This window comes from Myxocyprinus asiaticus, chromosome 9 (genome assembly GCF_019703515.2).
Source record: "Myxocyprinus asiaticus isolate MX2 ecotype Aquarium Trade chromosome 9, UBuf_Myxa_2, whole genome shotgun sequence".
In the NCBI taxonomy this organism is placed as follows: domain Eukaryota; kingdom Metazoa; phylum Chordata; class Actinopteri; order Cypriniformes; family Catostomidae; genus Myxocyprinus; species Myxocyprinus asiaticus.
Window position 1 is genome coordinate 634,885 of NC_059352.1, and position 18,164 is coordinate 653,048.

At 37.2% G+C, this 18,164-nt stretch overlaps 1 protein-coding gene across 1 annotated transcript; it reads left to right on the forward strand.

The window, feature by feature from the left end:
* The first annotated feature begins 6,011 nt into the window (after positions 1–6,011).
* On the forward strand, positions 6,012–15,908 carry prelid3b (PRELI domain containing 3). The gene is made up of 6 exons (XM_051706129.1): positions 6,012–6,135; positions 9,386–9,554; positions 11,730–11,819; positions 12,139–12,209; positions 12,361–12,463; positions 14,057–15,908. The coding sequence occupies exons 1-6, from the start codon at positions 6,104–6,106 to the stop codon at positions 14,171–14,173; spliced, it is 582 nt and encodes a 193-aa protein (XP_051562089.1). The 5' UTR covers positions 6,012–6,103; the 3' UTR covers positions 14,174–15,908.
* Positions 15,909–18,164: the final 2,256 nt, after the last annotated feature.

Below are 18,164 nucleotides of genomic sequence, written 5' to 3' on the forward strand. Positions count from 1 at the left end.
TTTGTGTCTCATTTTAGGATTTAAACAAACCTGCAGATGTTTACTGGCACCGTTTATACATGATTATGTTTGCTCCGTATGATTCCAGTTAGAAATGTAAACTTGTGACCTTGTGATCTTTATCAGCTGATCTCACTGAATCTGCCGACTTTGATACGTATAACACTAGTAGAAGAGAGTAAATCAACAGCACTTGATGCATGCATTTATTTTAAATCATTTATTTTAAAATGTGTCCTTTGTAATACAGATCTTTTATCAGGGCTAATCCATTTTTTATTTAATTAAATTTTCATCACTGGAGGCTTTGGTGGTTCTGCCTTTTCTATCTTGTGTGGGCTGTTGACATGTCTCTGTCCTTTCAACCTCTTCATTATGGAGATGTTTGTGTCACATTAAAACCCGCCTGCTGTCTGACCCGTTAAACCGTCTGAATGCTGACTGATCAATACTCAACCTTTAACTGATCACGTCACAGAGCTTTCATCCTGATATCTCAAACAAACACACACACTCACACACACACAAACACACACAGACACACACACCCATATACACACACACAAACACACACACACACACACACACACACAAACACACACACATACACACACACACACACACAAACACATGCACAAACACACACACACACAAACACACACACATACACACACACACACACACAAACACATGCACAAACACACACATGCACAAACACACATACACACAAACACACACACATATATACAAACACACATACACAAACACACACACACACACACACAAACAAACACACACAAACACACACACACACACACACACACATCTACAAACAAACACACACACTCACACACACACACACAAACACACACAGACACACACACCCATATACACACACAAACACACACACATATATACAAACAAACACACACACACACACACAAACACACACACACACACAAACACATGCACAAACGCACACACACATACACACACAGACACACACATATACACATACACACAAACACACACACACACAGACACACACATATACACACAAACAAACACACACAAACACACATATACAAACAAACACACACAAACACACACACATATACACACACAGACACACACACACACACACACAAACACACATATACACATTCATTCACACATACATACACACAATCACACATATATACACACACACATACATACACATTTACACACACACATACACGCACACAAACACACTAACACACTTGGAAGACACACACACACCTACACATACACACACACACAAACACACTAACACACACTTGGAAGACCCAACATAATAACTAAACAAAGAGATCAGCGCCACCTGCTGGTGAAATCAGTAACTGTGTCTAACAAATCAAAAGATACACAATGACTGACAGATGCATCATCATCAACAAGTCCTAAACAACCATTTTTTTTTTTTTTTTTTTGCTGAAATTCAGAATAAAATGTACATTTGTAGTTTTTAAAACAGTTATGGAAGGGGAAACGGATGAATTTTTAACAGTGTCATTTACATTTATGCCTATGGCACTGACGCTGTCATCCAAAGCAATTTACAGTGCATTCAACATATATATTTAATCTAACCTAACCCTTTAATTTATTTATTTGAACCTGGTCTAGATAAAGTTCTCTAGTCATCTGCAGTTTAGTCTTCTTCTCGCTAAACTACTGAAAATATCCCCTCTCAATGGCATTTCACTGTCAGTTCAGTTTTATCCATATAATAACATATAAAGTGACTATTAAAAGTGAGCAAACACCTGCGCAAATCTGCATTTTACAGATAGGTGAAAATGGGAAGTTATAAGAAATATTCAAATACTCTAAACATCGAATGCAACCTGTAAATTAATTAAATAATAATTAAATAATGAAAAAGTGGATGCCGTTTCAAGCATTCCTGATATGTGGTCTTCCAAAAGCAAATGTCACCTCCTCGCCAGTAAACTTGAGCATTCTTTCATGATCAGTGAGGACGCCTGAACATTCATGGGACTGAGTTCACAGTGTTCCTCTGTTTGGTGCACATAAGCAAATGTTCAGTTAAAGCTGTCTGTTTGAAATAGGATTTCTATAGAAATACAGCGGCACTCCAAAATGATTTGTTCCCTTGTGTCACACTTAAACTGCCTGTATGACGTTGCATTACAGAAGCAAATATGAAACAAGTGTGATGTGCATGTCATTTTCTGAGTCATTTTTGCTCAATGACTGAATCAACTGCTGTTGTGGTGATTTTTAATGGATGTATGAAGTCAGCTGCAATCAAAGTAACCACAGGTGAAGTTAATTAATTAACAACACGAGACACTAACAGCTGACAATATTTTTAAGGCAATCAGTTGGCATGCTTTTTCTAAGTAAACATACTTATTTGGCTCAATTAAGTGACCTTAATTATTTAAGTACAGTTAACTAGTTACAAGTAAACTTAACTCATCTGTGATTTATGTATCATTGCTTTTATTTAATTATTTATATTGAGTTAAGCACATCTTATACAGTTATTCTTCTCAGTACTTCTTAGTGCACATAAATCTGCACGTATGTAAAGTACAATTGAGTAAAGAAGACTTAAATTTAACGTGAGGTAACACTAATCACCCTAATGATGACTTCAGACCAATCTCAACTACCAACCAGCTACAACAAAACAACAACAGTAGTCAGAAGAGTTCAAACTGCACACATTTTTAGATAATAATAATTCTTTTTCTACATAAGTTCACTTGTTTTGACCAAACATACATAATTTATACAAGCACAAGGGTTTATGGGTAACCCACACAGCTGCATAATTTTGAGTTAGCAGTACTCGAAGCCAAAATGTAAAGAACATATATATTTGAGTTATGATTCCAAAATGTGACATTTCAAGTACTGTTTAATTAGGACCACTTGATTGTTTTTATGAATGACAACTTTAGGGTTTAGAGAGTAATGGCAACTTACAGTTTTTCTCAATCGATTTTATGCATTTCTCTAAACTCATGTCAGCTAACACAGCCATCTGAACACTGTGGAATTGTCCTAAACAGATTGTGCATTTTTCTTCATTTTCCTCATTTTCTCGAAACACTACATACAAATTTCTCTGATCTAAAATTCATGCTTTTAAAACAGTTAACACAAACAACTAAATTAAAGTCATATTCTCACATGCACATGTCAGGTTGTCAAATCCCTTCATGTTAGTAATGCACACAGCAAAGAAAATGCAGTTTACTAAATTTTTCACACAACTGTCATGACTTTGCTATCTATAAAAGGGTAAAATATGACAATTCAGAGCAAACAATGAGGAAGAACAACACGAAGAAGAGGTGCAAAATGAGAAGAGGTAAGAAAGGGGAAGGTTTTCTCAACTCTTTCAGGGGTGAGCACTGCATTGAAAGAGTTGAAGAAAGACCAAATGGAGATGGTGTAATGATGGTGAGCAGAGAGAAAGAGGACAGCAGGGTGGAAGAGTAAAGAAGACACATAAGAGGCTCAAATGATCTGATAGTTCCTCTAATGTATCATATTATGAATCACGGTCTCTCTGAAACACACAACATGTTCGGCCTAATGTGTGCAGATCTACAGTGACAAAAAAGAAGAGTGAGAAATGCCATTCCTCTCCATGCCAGTCAATCAGTGCCCACAATTACTGTACCATCTGTGCTTATAGTGCTGCCATAGGTCCATACAGTTTAGCAAGACTGCTATTTGTTTGTTTGTTTTTTTGTTGTAGAGTTGTGTCTATAGCTGAAAATGTTATGAATTCAACAGAGAACACATCTATAGTTTTGATGTTAGTATTTACTTTTAATGAACGCATTATCAGGACAGAATATGTTGCTTCAGAACCAATGACAAAGAGATAATTTTGGGGTGGGTGAATATATTGACAAAAGAGGAGGTAATAAGCAGTAAAATCAGTCTTGACCTATAGACTGCATGCGGTCATGTGTGCAGTATGTACGAGCAGGTCATGTGCTGTCGCTTTATTTTTGTTCACCCGTGTTCAGTACCAGTCAGAAAGACACCTGACTGAATTTATGCTGTTTCTTATGATCTTAAAATGTTTCTGATCTTAAAGGCTTCTGCTTAAATGCACAAATTAAATGCAAATAAAATGAAATAGTTTTGTAGATAAATATAATTGTGCCTGTATTAATTTCTTTATTAAAGTAGACTAAATGTTTTATGTTTTAACGTGTTTTAGTTTTTATTTATTTATTTTTTTGGGGTATGATTTGAGCAGATAATGAAGGCGCAGCAGTGATCAAGTGTCCAGTCAGCATACATGTGAACTCCTTCAATTCAGACGCTTTTATCCAAACTGACTGACAGTGCATACAACAAGGAATACATTTTTATCAATCTGTTTTCATCTCAAGATGAAAGAACTCACTGAGGGTTGGGAGTGTTACTATTAAAATGTATTCCACTACAGATTACAGAATATATGCTGTAAAATGTCATTTATAACATATTCTGTTAGATTACTCAATGTCAGTAACATAATCTAAATACTTTGGATTACTTCTTCAGCACTGGCAGATATTTTAACTTGTTTTGACTATAAACAAGTGAATAAAAAAATCAGGCAGAACAGTCAAACAAAATACACTTATATTAAAAATAAATTATCTGAAAAAAACCTAGACATCTTATGCAGTATGCTTATAAAACAAAGTAAATGTATTTTTTTTTTTTTTTTTACAGGAAAATAATACACAAAAAGATTTTGAAAAATATATCATCTAATGTGGATGTTCTTGATAGAAAAAGATAATCATGCCTGATAACAGGTGCAACTATAATGGCTAGAAATAGCATTTTAGCTTAGCATAAAGCTAAATGTTCACATGACAATTTACACCAGGTTTAAGGTGCTGTAAGCGATCTTTCATGGAGAGGTACGCAAAAAAATGTGTTCATGAGCCGCAGTCTCTGACTCCTGTCAGTCATTTTGTGCGTTCTCATAGTATAATAGTTGCAGTGAATTATTGCGGCTTAATGCCATTTTTATGCCATGTTGTTCATAACAGTTGTCAGTTGAGGGCACTATTTTGCCGCTATTGTTTTTGACAACCATTTCTGCTCCTGTAGTTCTCAATAAAGCTAATTTGGTATCTTTAGAGGGCGGGGTTTTGGAAAGAGGGGGCGTGGCTAATCCAACGGCTCAGCTTGTGGGAATTCTAGAACAGCTAAAATCACATACAGCACATTTAACTATTTCTGCTGCTCCAAACTTACTTCAAAACCCCACAGATTATACACAATGACATTATCTTCTGATCGTATAACATCATATCCAATTTTTCATTCATAACAGTGTGAAAGTGCCCTTTTCCTGCTGGTATGAATGTAAGTAACACATCATAAAAAGTATTTCACGGCTGTTTAAACACTCTTCGCGCATCATTTATATGAATACATTTTTCCAACTGAAATGATTAAATATTATGGAACAAAATGACAATAAAATGCTAAATAATCTCTTCAGTAATCAAAATACTTTTTGAATGTAACTGTATTCTGATTACCAATTATTTAAATTGTAACAGTAGTGGAATACAGTTACTAATATAATGTATTTTAAATATGTAATCCAGTTACATGTATTCCGTTACTACACAACCTTGTTAACATGGTTCACCATGGTGCTAGTATGACCTCAAAACCATGGCGGTACACGTCAATAAAACCTTAGTATTTTATTACATGTCTGTAAGACATTGTTCAAATCAAAATGACCTTTTTTTAAAGTCCTTGAAAAAAATTAGGCCATGTAACCTTTCTCAAAACTATCTGTACAGTATAATCAGGAAACACATATGTGATGTAACTCACACACGTGTAATGATCCTTCTGCTCCACACATGCGCACATTCCCAGGGCGAGAGAGTTTCCATTCAGACCACTAGCCTCTGATTGGTTGAATCAGGCGCTACGCTCGCACATGCGTCACTGGTGGGCGGAGCTACAGCGTTCCGGCGGAAGCGGCGCGGTGTCACAGTGAGCTGCAGCTCTTTTCTCACTAAACACCTCAAATACAGCAAGAATCATGAAGATCTGGACGTCGGAGCACATTTTCAAGTTAGTAAATGGCTTATGTTTAATTGTAATGCGATAAAGTGATCATTTGACAGCTGGCATCGTCTTTAATGAGATATTTAATATGACACTATCGGGCCTTCATTTCATAGTGCATAAGAGTTTGTAATGTAAAAGTGAAGCTCTCGGTTGAGTTACAATAGTTAGCTGCTTATGCAACATCTTTGAGTGGTTATGAGTAAAATAAAATGTCTTTACACCTTAAGAATAAATGAAGGCTTGCGATATAAACTAGATAAAGACTCCGTTACATTGTCCTTGAGCTCGTCGTTTTGAGTGTCATTGATATTAAGCTAACTTTGGAACTACATCAATTGTCATAAAGAAGACTGAATGAGTCGCATGATGACCTCTGACCCTGCGTGCGTTATATTGCGCAACTCACCTTGACAGCGAGGACAGGCGACCTTTCCCCTACATTCATGCGTCATGACGTCATGTGACTGCTGACGGAATGTGCAGAACGAAGGAGCCAGACGGTTCCCCTTTTTCTGTAATAATGAACATAATGTTGTTAGTTTGGCTGATTTTATAATGTCCTGCAGTCATGTTACAGTAATTCAAAGCAGTGTTCTGAGACACATTATGTAATTACAGACACTGTCACATTTGTCTGTTACGTTGCTTAGCAACGCTTATAGAAACTCCTCAGATGTGTTACTTGTTTACAAATGAAACTAAAGTCACCTCATGTTTCTAGACATACATTAAGGGTAAAAACTTGAGTTTATGTTTCTCATGATCTTAACAACCTTAAAAATCACTGACCTAGGTTGGCCAAGGTGATGAAAAGGATACATTTTTAAAACGTGTCAAGCATAAAAATTTAATCATTGTCCCCAATTTGGTTTCATAAGTTAAAAAAAACAAACAAACATTTATAGCATTTTCTACTAATATATATATATATATATATACACACTGGCGGCCAAAAGTGTGGAATAATGTACAGATTTTGCTCTTATGGAAAGAAATTGGTACTTTTATTCACCAAAGTGGCATTCAACTGATCACAATGTATAGTCAGGACATTAATAATGTGAAAAATTACTATTACAATTTGAAAATAATGTTCAGAACTTCTTAAACTACTTCAAAGAGTTCTCATCTAAAAATCCTCCATGTGCAGCAATGACAGTTTTGCAGATCCTTGTTATTCTAGCTGTCAGTTTGTCCAGATACTCAGGTGACATTTCACCCCACACTTCCTGTAGCACTTGCCATAGATGTGTCTGTCTTGTCGGGCACTTCTCACACACCTTATAGTCTAGCTGATCCCACAAAAGCTCAATGGGGTTAAGATCCATAACACTCTTTTCCAATTATCTGTTGTCCAATGTCTGTGTTTCTTTGCCCACTCGAACCTTTTCTTTTTGTTTTTCTGTTTCAAAAGTGGCTTTTTCTTTGCAATTCTTCCCATAAGTCCTGCACCCCTGAGTCTTCTCTTTACTGTTGTACATGAAACTGGTGTTGAGCGGGTAGAATTCAATGAAGCTGTCAGCTGAGGACATGTGAGGCGTCTATTTCTCAAACTAGAGACTCTGATGTACTTATCCTCTAGTTTAGTTGTACATCTGGTCTTCCACATCTCTTTCTGTCCTTGTTAGAGCCAGTTGTTCTTTGTCTTTGAAGACTGTAGTGAACACCTTTGAAATCTTTAAGCATTGTATAGCCTTCATTCCTCAAAACAATGATTGACTGATGAGTTTCTAGAGAAAGCTGTTTCTTTTTTGCCATTTTTGACCTAATATTGACCTTAAGACATGCCAGTCTATTGCATACTGTGGCAACTCAAAAACAAACACAAAGACAATGTTAAGCTTCATTTAATGAACCAAATAGCTTTCAGCTGTGTTTGATATAATGGCAAGTGATTTTCTAGTACCAAATGATCAATTTAGCATGATTACTCAAGGATAAGGTGTTGGAGTGATGACTGCTGTCTAGATTTGATTAAAAATTACTTTTTTCAAAAAGTGATAGTGCTGTTTTTTTACATCAGTAATGTCCTGACTATACTGTGTGATCAGTTGAATGCCACTTTGGTGAATTAAAGTACCAATTTCCTTCTGAAACAGAAAAATCTGTACATTATTCCAAACATTTGGCCACCAGTGTGTGTGTGTGTATGTGTGTGTGTATATATATATATATATATTACACAAATGTAATGTAATTGTGATTAAAGAAGTTTTCTCAGGGTTGCCCCAAATGACCTGAACAAAATGTGGCTTTTCATGAAAACATCAAAATGTGTTTGGTTTTTTTAATTTATTTTTATTTATTTATTTATTTTTTATACTTTATACAGTTATTAGGTTACCCCACTTGACTTATTTATTACTGACTCCGGATGATTCTATATAGAAAAAATATAAAAATGACTTTTAACTCAGAAATTGAAAGCATGTTCATAATAGTAGAGGTGTATTTAGTTAGTTGTTTTGTGTGAATTGTATTTGTAATGTATTTTTGAATAACTTTGATTCGGACCAGAAAAAAAACCAAAAAAAAACGAGCGTAAAGTCATTGACCCTTATACTTAAATACTTGAAATTATGTATGTAGATAAATATAAATTGTGCAAATGTATCAATTTCTTTACAAACCTAAAATGTTAAAGTTGGTTGAGAGATAATTTCATATGATTGATGACTTAACTACAATTCTACTTCTAATGTGGAAAATAAAAATAAAGAGAGTAGATATGTCCAGACTCATAATGTACATTTCTATTTTATTTATTTATTTATTTTAATCCCCTTTTCTCCCCAATTTGGAATGCCCAATTCCCACTACTTAGTAGGTCCTCGTGGTGGCACGGTTACTCACCTCAATCCGGGTGGTGGAGGACAAGTCTCAGTTGCCTCCGCTTCTGAGACCGTCAATCCGTGCATCTTATCACGTGACTCGTTGTGCATGACACCGCGGAGACTCACAGCATGTGGAGGCTCATGCTACTCTCCACGATCCACACACATCTTATCACACGCCCCATTGAGAGCGAGAACCACTAATCACGACCACGAGGAGGTTACCCCATGTGACTCTACCCTCCCTAGCAACCGGGCCATTTGGTTGCTTAGGAGACCTGGCTGGAGTCGCTCAGCACGCCCTGGATTCAAACTCGTGACTCCGTGGATAGTAGTCAGCGTCAATACTTGCTGAGATACCCAGCCCACCACCCCCCCAACTCAGTTATTAAATGTGTTTCTCTGTTTGTCTTTTACAGTCACCCATGGGAAACAGTGACCAAAGCTGCCATGCAGAAGTACCCGAACCCCATGAACCCCAGTGTGTTTGGAGTGGATGTGTTGGATCGTGATGTGGACCAACAGGGGCGTCTGCACAGCAAACGACTGCTCAGCACTGAGTGGGGGCTGCCGTCCATTGTCAGATCTGTACGAACTTCTCTTATTCTACAAAATAATCTGATTCATGTTCCTTTATATTGTTTTTTTATTATAATTTTTTTTTTATTTAATAGAGAGGAGCAGAATGGGGTAATTTATTTTTTCATTTTCAGCAGTCGAATGTGTATGGAATTAGGGCTGCAACTAACGATTATTTTGATAATCGATTAATCGAATGATTATTAGAACGATTATTCGACTATTCGGCGATTATTGCGACGATTAATCGTTAGCTCTTAACCGATTATTCAGCTTGCGCCCAGAGTTAAAAGGTTGTATTAAACGTGCTTACTAACGATAAAGAGGACAAAATCATCTTTTAAAAATACCTCTAAATGACATTCACTGAATTAAAGGAAAAAATAGTTTTTATTAAGTTTAATTCAGTAAAGAAATTCACTGCAAAAAATCCTCTTATCATGTGTTTTTGTCTTGTTTTCCATTTAAAATGGTCTAAAAATCCTTAAAACAAGATACGTTTACTTGAGAAGCAACATATAAGATATTTAGACTTTAAGAAAATGTATCATAAATTTAAGTGTATTTTGTATATAAGTGTATTTTTCACTTGGTTATACTTCTGCGAGTGCAGTAAAGACAAAATATACTTATATTCAAGATCTATTCTCTAAAAGCAAGTCTAAATATCTTATATGCTGCTTCTCAGGTCAATGCATCTTTTTTTTTTTTGAAGGATTTTAATATATTTGTATTTTTAATATTATATTCAACATTCTCAGATAAAAATGTTTTCTTCTGCAGTACAGCTGCTAAAGTAAATGTACGTTGTTTTAAAGGCGTTTCAGATATTTATATTGGAAAACAAGCCAAAATAAAAACAAATCATAAATGTATTTTATTGCGGTGTTATAATGGGGTGAAGACTCTCTCACCTTTCTGTTCACTTCAATCCATCTTTAACTCACAAAAAACAAACTCTCTCATTGATAAAGCTGTGTATTGCCAATTTTCTTCACGACAAAAAACACACAGTGACACATATATTGTGATTCAATAACTCTCGAGTCATCACGTTATAATCTAGCTGCATTAAGCGTGTGCGCTCGAGGAACGAGCGTCCCGTGACGAAGTGTGCATCAGCTGGTGCAGTTTCAGTCTCTCCCCCTTAGATCAGGACATTATTATTCCCTCATACTTTGCGATCTACACCTCCTGAAGCTGTTTGTAAAGTTTAGAGTGATAAAAAGTAGTAGAAAGTAGCTGATAACGGCACGCGCTTTAAGTCTTATTGTTCTTGTCACGTTTTGATGAAAAGCCATTAAGCATGATTGAAAACTGCAGTTTCTAAAGCTAAAATAATTAGCCCATATAACTTTTTTAAAGGGGTACAGTTGCTCAACTATGAGATGGAGTTGCTCAGTCAGGTGTTTCCTACCTTGTTTATAGTGGATCAGAAAGCATGTAGCTTGAAACATCACGTTCATTTGTCTTTTGGTGAGCTTATTAACCCTTTAAGCTCTGAAGGTGTTTTTAAAGATTTCCTGTTTCAGTGACATACACAAAATTAAAGGCTTATAACGTGACCAAAAAAACTAAAAAAAAAAGGAGGGTCAAGTGTTTGGTATCATTGTAAAGAAAACTTTACATTTTTTTAATGACAGATTATGATACATTCTGAGACTCTCCACCTAAGAAACTGCTGAAAAATCACAAAAAAATGTAGCCAAAAATTGACTTTTTTAAATTATTTTTCTAATTTGACATTATATATCTCTGGGTGTAAATAAGATGGCTCAGAAAAACTTCCCAATCATGTCAACTGTATCTGAGAAACTATGACAAAGCAATCAAAAGTTATAGCATTACAAATATAATTTATCATAGTGTCCAAAAACATCTCCAAACAAATAAAACATAATAATTGTACATAAGAACTAATTACACATGCAAACACAACAATGACTAAAGGTTTGCATAGCATGCAGACATGATTTTAGTAATGAGATTTCACAGAATGAGTTTCATTCTGTGCCATTTGAGTCATCATTGAGTCTGTGTCATGTCTCTTACTGGGACCTTTTTGTGCACTGTATTCTGATTGGTGAATATCGTCAGTGTGAAAAAGATTTGTGATTAACTGCGCAGCCCACAGTAATTATTGAATGTAAATATTGATCAAGCTGTTCTGATGTTTTTCCGCAGATAATTGGTAATGCACGAACATGTATGTACATCCAGGAACACTCCGTAGTAGATCCTAAAGAGAAGACCTTTGAACTTCAGTCCACTAATGTAAGCAGCACAAAACAACTTCAGCTTTATTTACAGGAAAACATACATTAATTATTACTGAAATCAAAACCAGTTGTTTTATTTTGAAGCATGAGAGCAGGTGTCATTTGTTTGACAGTAATTACAGCATCACCCTTCAGTCTTTTCATGTTATATATTCTGTAGCTCTTTCTTTAATCGTTCTTCATGAATCCAGAGTGTTTGTGTGAATGTGTTCTTTTGTGTAGAACTGAGTTGTGTTGTGGGTGTTGCTTTGAATTAAGACACATTCTCATACAATGTGTCACATCCATAATTCTCTATGTTCTTCTCACGTTAGATCACCTTCACTAACATGGTATCTGTGGATGAACGTCTAACATACAGACCACACCCAGACGACCCAGAGAAGTACGATTCTGCCTGAGCACATCACACACAGCCACAACAACATGAATTATGCTAATGTTGTACCATTTCTTCTGAAACATCTGTTGATGTGTTGTATCTCATTGAGATATGTCTTGACATGTTTCTGATGAAGCTCCTGACTGTCTTTCAGAACTATGCTCACTCAGGAAGCCATCATCTCTGTGAAGGGTGTCAGTCTGAGCAGCTATCTTGAGGGATTAATGGCCTCCACCATCTCGACCAATGCAGGAAAGGTGAGCAAACTACAACACACTGAGCTCAAAGATGATAATTCTGTCATAACTCAATCCCAAACTCCAATCTCATATCACTGACTTCTTCTGTGGAACACAAGGAGATGTTTAGCAGAATGTCCCAGAGTGTTCTTGTTCATAATAAAATGAAACAAAGCACAGTAAAAGTATTAGGCTATATTCCAAGTCTTCTGAAGTCCTACGATAGCTTGAGACTGAGAGAATTGAAGAAACATGGACAGGGTTTTTATGCATTAAACAAATTTCAACGGCTGCCAAAGCAAATTCAATGACGTTCATCTTGCGTTCGGCGCTTCTGACACGTGCATCTGTGTTTCATGTCTGCGCTTTCTCTAGAGCACGGAAGTGCGGGTGAGTCCAGCAGGCTTCCCGATATTTACAGGAGAGCGCAGAGCGGGATCACTCGCGCTACTCAGTCATTTTTGACTAAGAGAAAACCCTAATGGACAAAGACATCTCCATAGAATGGGACGACTCCCAGACAAGTCATGAAAATGAAAAGGAGCTTGTTATTAAAACAGGTGCGACATCTGTGTTGTAGGTTCACAAAAGCCGACACAGAGCAGAAAAATGTAATCTGCAAACAATTTGGCTTCAAAGACCCCGTGCACATCCTTGTCCCACATGAAAAGCATATTTAGCGCTCATAAAGTCAAATGAATGCAATAAGGTTGCTTCAATGCCTGACAGAAATGCGTACAGACGTGGCTGACATGATAGTACCTTTTTTTTTTTTTTCTCCCTAATTTGAAATGCCCAATTCCCAATGTGCTTTTAAGTCCACGTGGTCGCGTAGTGATTCACCGCAATCCGGGTGGCGGAGGACGAATTCCAGTCTGAGACCGCCAACCCATGCATCGTATCACGTGGCTTGTTGAGCGCGTTGCCACGGAGACATAATACGTGTGGAGGCTTCACGCCATCCACCACGGCATCCACGCTCAACTCACCACTCGCCCCACCGAGAACGTACTACATTATAGCGACCACGAGGAAGTTACCCCATGTGACTCTACCCTCCCTAGCAACCTGGCCAATTTGGTTGCTTAGGAAGCCTGGCTGGAGTCACTCAGCACGCCCTGGGATTCGAACTAGCGAACTCCAGGTGTGGTAGGCTGACGTGAGAGTATTAAAATAAAGGTACATCTTAAAAAAAAATGTCTATATCGATATTTACGTGTTGTATCGATAACATTGGATCGTTGGTTATTGGATCGATGCATCGATCCAGATCGATGAATCGTTACACCCCTAATAATTACACATGCAAACACAACAATGACTAAAGGTTTGCATAGCATGCAGACATGATTTTAGTAATGAGATTTCACAGAATGAGTTTCATTCTGTGTCATTTGTGTCATCATTGAGTCTGTGTCATGTATTTGGCGCCATCTCCTGGTGGCCATATGTAACATTGTGCTTCATGTGGATTATCTAATGATCTATGCATCTGATTACCTTGTGTGTGAGCTCGTTTGAAAGATAATCACCACCTTTAAGTAATGAAGTAATAGAAGCCAACGACGTGTTTCTTGTACCATGTTGTTAATCAGCGTTCACTGTGTGCAGGGTCGTGAGGCGATGGAGTGGGTGATCAGACGTTTGAACATCGAGATCGAAGAGTTGGCCATCACAACGAGGGGAACCATGAGAACGCCCATGGCCGCTGCGGTCATGGAAAAATGAACGCTCCTGTGACATCACACAGCCTTCCTCTCTGTCGCTGCACTTCACTGCATCTTTTTTCGATCCCGGAAGTTTATCCTCTGTATCCCCCTCACATTCAAGCGTCTACATTAGAGGCAAACGGGGTGCATTACGTGACAGAGAGAGGAAAGAGAACTCCGGGACTAACGGTGCTGTTGACGCACGACAAGAACATGAAGGGGAAGGACGTTCGGTCAACAAATATAAGAAACTCTCAAACTATTTGCAATTTTAATGTATCGTATAACTGGACAGTTGCACAGCTCGACTCAAAGAATATCTCGATGTTGCCTGTGTCATACAGATTGTTCTTGGAAATAGTTCATATTTGAAAAGGTATTGGCCTGTATAAGAGTGTTGATTGGGTACGCACTGGCCGTATACAGTGCAGCATGGCTTGTTGTATCTGTTCGCCAAACACGGCCAACTTAAACTCTGTTACATGCCACTCTAACCATCAGAGGGCAAAGAGTCCGCTTGCAAGGATGCGCTGGGCAGTTGCTTCACCAGCACTTATACACTTGAAAGTTATTAATATTGTTAAAATATTTATTTTTAGTATCATTATATTCATAATACTTGCACATCAAGGAAGGGAACAAACTAATCCAGACAAGTAGTTTTAATCTGAATAATTGTGGAGGACCATCTCAGAAGTATCTCAGTTCTTTATAACATGTGTGTATCTGTGTGTGTTTGTTGTATTGGGCTGATACGGAGCTGCTCATTAAATCTCTGTCATCGGATTCTTCAGAAACGTCACATGATAAAACAGTGCCTCCTTCAGAGTAAATAAGACACTGAGCACTATATACTAAACTACAGCATGCTCTTGTTGCACCATGCATTTTCTAGAGGGTTACAGAAAGAATAACAGTATGTTTTGCACATTGAACAGGATGTTATTGTCTTGACTTTGTAAGTTAAGTAATGCAAGAATGTTCCATATTCTGCTAATTATGGGGACTTGGCTTGATTTTAACAAAAGAAAGGCCAGTTTTAATGTTGAATCCAAACCCAAGGCCAAAATGCGCTGGTGCAACTATCAGTCTGCAGTGTTAGATTTAAGAGGGTGAAAAACATTTAATTTATTTATTTATATTTTGAAGGTTTATGTCATTTAATGCCTTGGTTACATGCATCCACAAATCACAACTTCAACATCTTCATTGTCAGTGATGGTAAAAACCTCAATATGCAAATAAATATCAATTAAGAAGTTCATGTTGGACAGGATGTATTAACTGAATGTAACAGTGACTGTCTTTGTGAACACATGAAGATGGTAAAGTTCTGTTTGTGGATATATTACTTCCGCACAAACACTATCAAGCAGCAAAAACCTCTACGGATAGTTGTGTATCTTATTTGATTTTTTTCCCTTTTGAATTGAATTTGCATTGAAGAGCCACTGAGTTTACTTCTCTGGAACATTGTGACTAACTGTAAAATTAAACTATTGCATTTAACATATTTATGCAGAATGTAAATAGTTTGTCACAGTGTTTTTTTTTTTTTCTCAAATTGGTGGAAACGCTGAGGTATTTTAGATATAATTTTAACATCTGTAGTCCATCTTAGAGTAGGTACTAGTTATAATAAAAGGCCACTGAAATGGCAGAAATGGAGAATGACACCTGTCAATCATCCATTCTCAATCCTAGAGCACAGCCAATGAAAGCCGTTTAAAGATACTGAAATAAACTAACGTTCAAAATAACACTGTGTCTGGTTTGCTTTTTTGAAAAGTAAAGAGAGCTTAAATTATTCTAGTACATTGGTAGCAGTGTTGGGTGTAATCCAAATTCAAAGTAATTAGTTACTGTAATCTAATTACTTTTAAATCAAAAAAGTTGTGTAATGCATACAATTTAAAATTCTTGTAATTGGATTACAGTTACTGACGTTTAATTTAATTACTTTTAAATACATTGTAGGGTTATGCTTATTTCTAATGGATTATTATGTGAAATACATTAATTTTGGCCTCGTTATGAGTCATTGTGAAGTAGAAATGTGAGTATATGATTTGTGTAACAATGAACAAGAAAGAAATTTAGACATTTTAAATTTAAGCAGAAAAGTGTTTTAGAAAGTAACTTAAAAGTAAAGTAATTAGTAATGTGATTACTTTTAAGTTAAGTAATTTGATTACAATTTTAGATAAATAATTAGTCATTTGTTGTGGATTACTATTTTTAAGTAACATACCCAACACTGATTGGTACTACCATGCTGTTTGGACATGTACCATGGTAGTACTATTTTACGTTTCTGTAGTACTGTATGAGTTAGTGTTAGTGTTCGAGTCCACCTTAGTCGAGTCTGAGTCTTTTTTTTCCTCCCCAATTTGGAATGCCCAATTCCCAATGCGCTCTAAGTCCTTGTGGTGGCGTAGTGACTCGCCTCAATCCGGGTGGCGGAGGACGAGTCTCAGTTGCCTCCACGTCTGAGACCGTCAATCCGCGCATCTGATCACGTGACTTGTTGCGTGTGTTACCGTAGAGATGTAGCGCATGTGGAGGCTTCACGCAATTCTCCACGGCATCCACGCACAACTCGCCACGCACCCCACCGAGAGCAAGAACCACATTATAGCGACCACGATGAGGTTACCCCATGTGACTCTACCCTCCCTAGCAACCGGGCCAATTTGGTTGCTTAGGAGACCTGGCTGGAGTCAATTGGCTGCATATCTGAAAAAAAAAACAAGTCTGCGTTGGTGTGGATGTTTGATGCATGTTTTTACTAGCTGTACCAATGTAGACGCGAGTTCAGAACCCCACTTGATCCGCTTACATTTTCACATGTTGCTCGAAGACATGGATCGGCTTCTTTCAGCTCGTTGTTGAAAACCCATTTTTGCATTATTTTAGGCATTTGCGCTGACTGACAGGATGACCAAGAGCGCATGACGTCATTGCCATGGTAACCAGACACATTTCAGCTGACTAGACTAGACTAGAATGAATGTATCGTCAAATCAGCGTGCGACACAACAAAATTGTGTAATAAACCGGGATGACTGGTCACCCAATCTGTAATTAATTAATAAACAAAACATTTCATTGCCCAAAATAACTTCATATTTCATTGCGCATTTTACTGTGGAAAAAAATGTCAAATAACATATTTTAAGCAGCTCGTCAATGCTTTTAAAATAGGTGCTGTTTATCTGATTTTCAGAGTTGCTGTTGCTTTATCAATAAAAAAAAAAATTCCCGACTATTTAGAAAGTTCCAGTTAATTAATCAAGGACCAGTTTAAGTTGACAACACTGTGTGGACCACAAGAGACTACAGATGCCTACATGTGTGGATGCATTACACCTAAAAAGACTGAATAGCCAATATTAACAATATTTTTCTGAATGTTTATTTTGATATGTTGTTTTAGTAAACTGTAAGAGACATGATGTGGGTGACTTGACTTAATGAAGTTCTTAACCACGATGAAACCGCGATAATCGATAAAAACAGCCACCTCGGTAATCGATGTTATACAGCAGTCTCCATCATGGGCGGGATTGGGAAGAGTCTCCTTCAGCCAGTCGTTGCCCATTTGGCATAACACGGCAGCCTGTTTCAGCCTGTCACCACCCGTTCTGCCCCATTTGTCGCTGCACATTTCTGCATATCGCAGTCCGCTATAGCCAGTCCACCCCTGGTCTCCATAGTAACATTCAAGCGTATTGGTTGAATCTGCAGGTGTGTTTGCTCAACATGGTGAAACAAACTTTGGCTACGTCTACGACGTCAGACAGAGTGTCCATTTATTTCTGTTTCGTTATTTTCATTTATGTATTTTGTTTATTCGTTGCATCACAAATCAAATGCCATGGGCTCGGCTGGACTCCCGAGACCCAAAGGCTTGAGTCCAAGTAAAAATGCATCCAAGTCCGTGACAAGTGACAAGGGCTATGATATTACCATCTGATACAATCACTATACCATAGTACCACCGCAGTAAT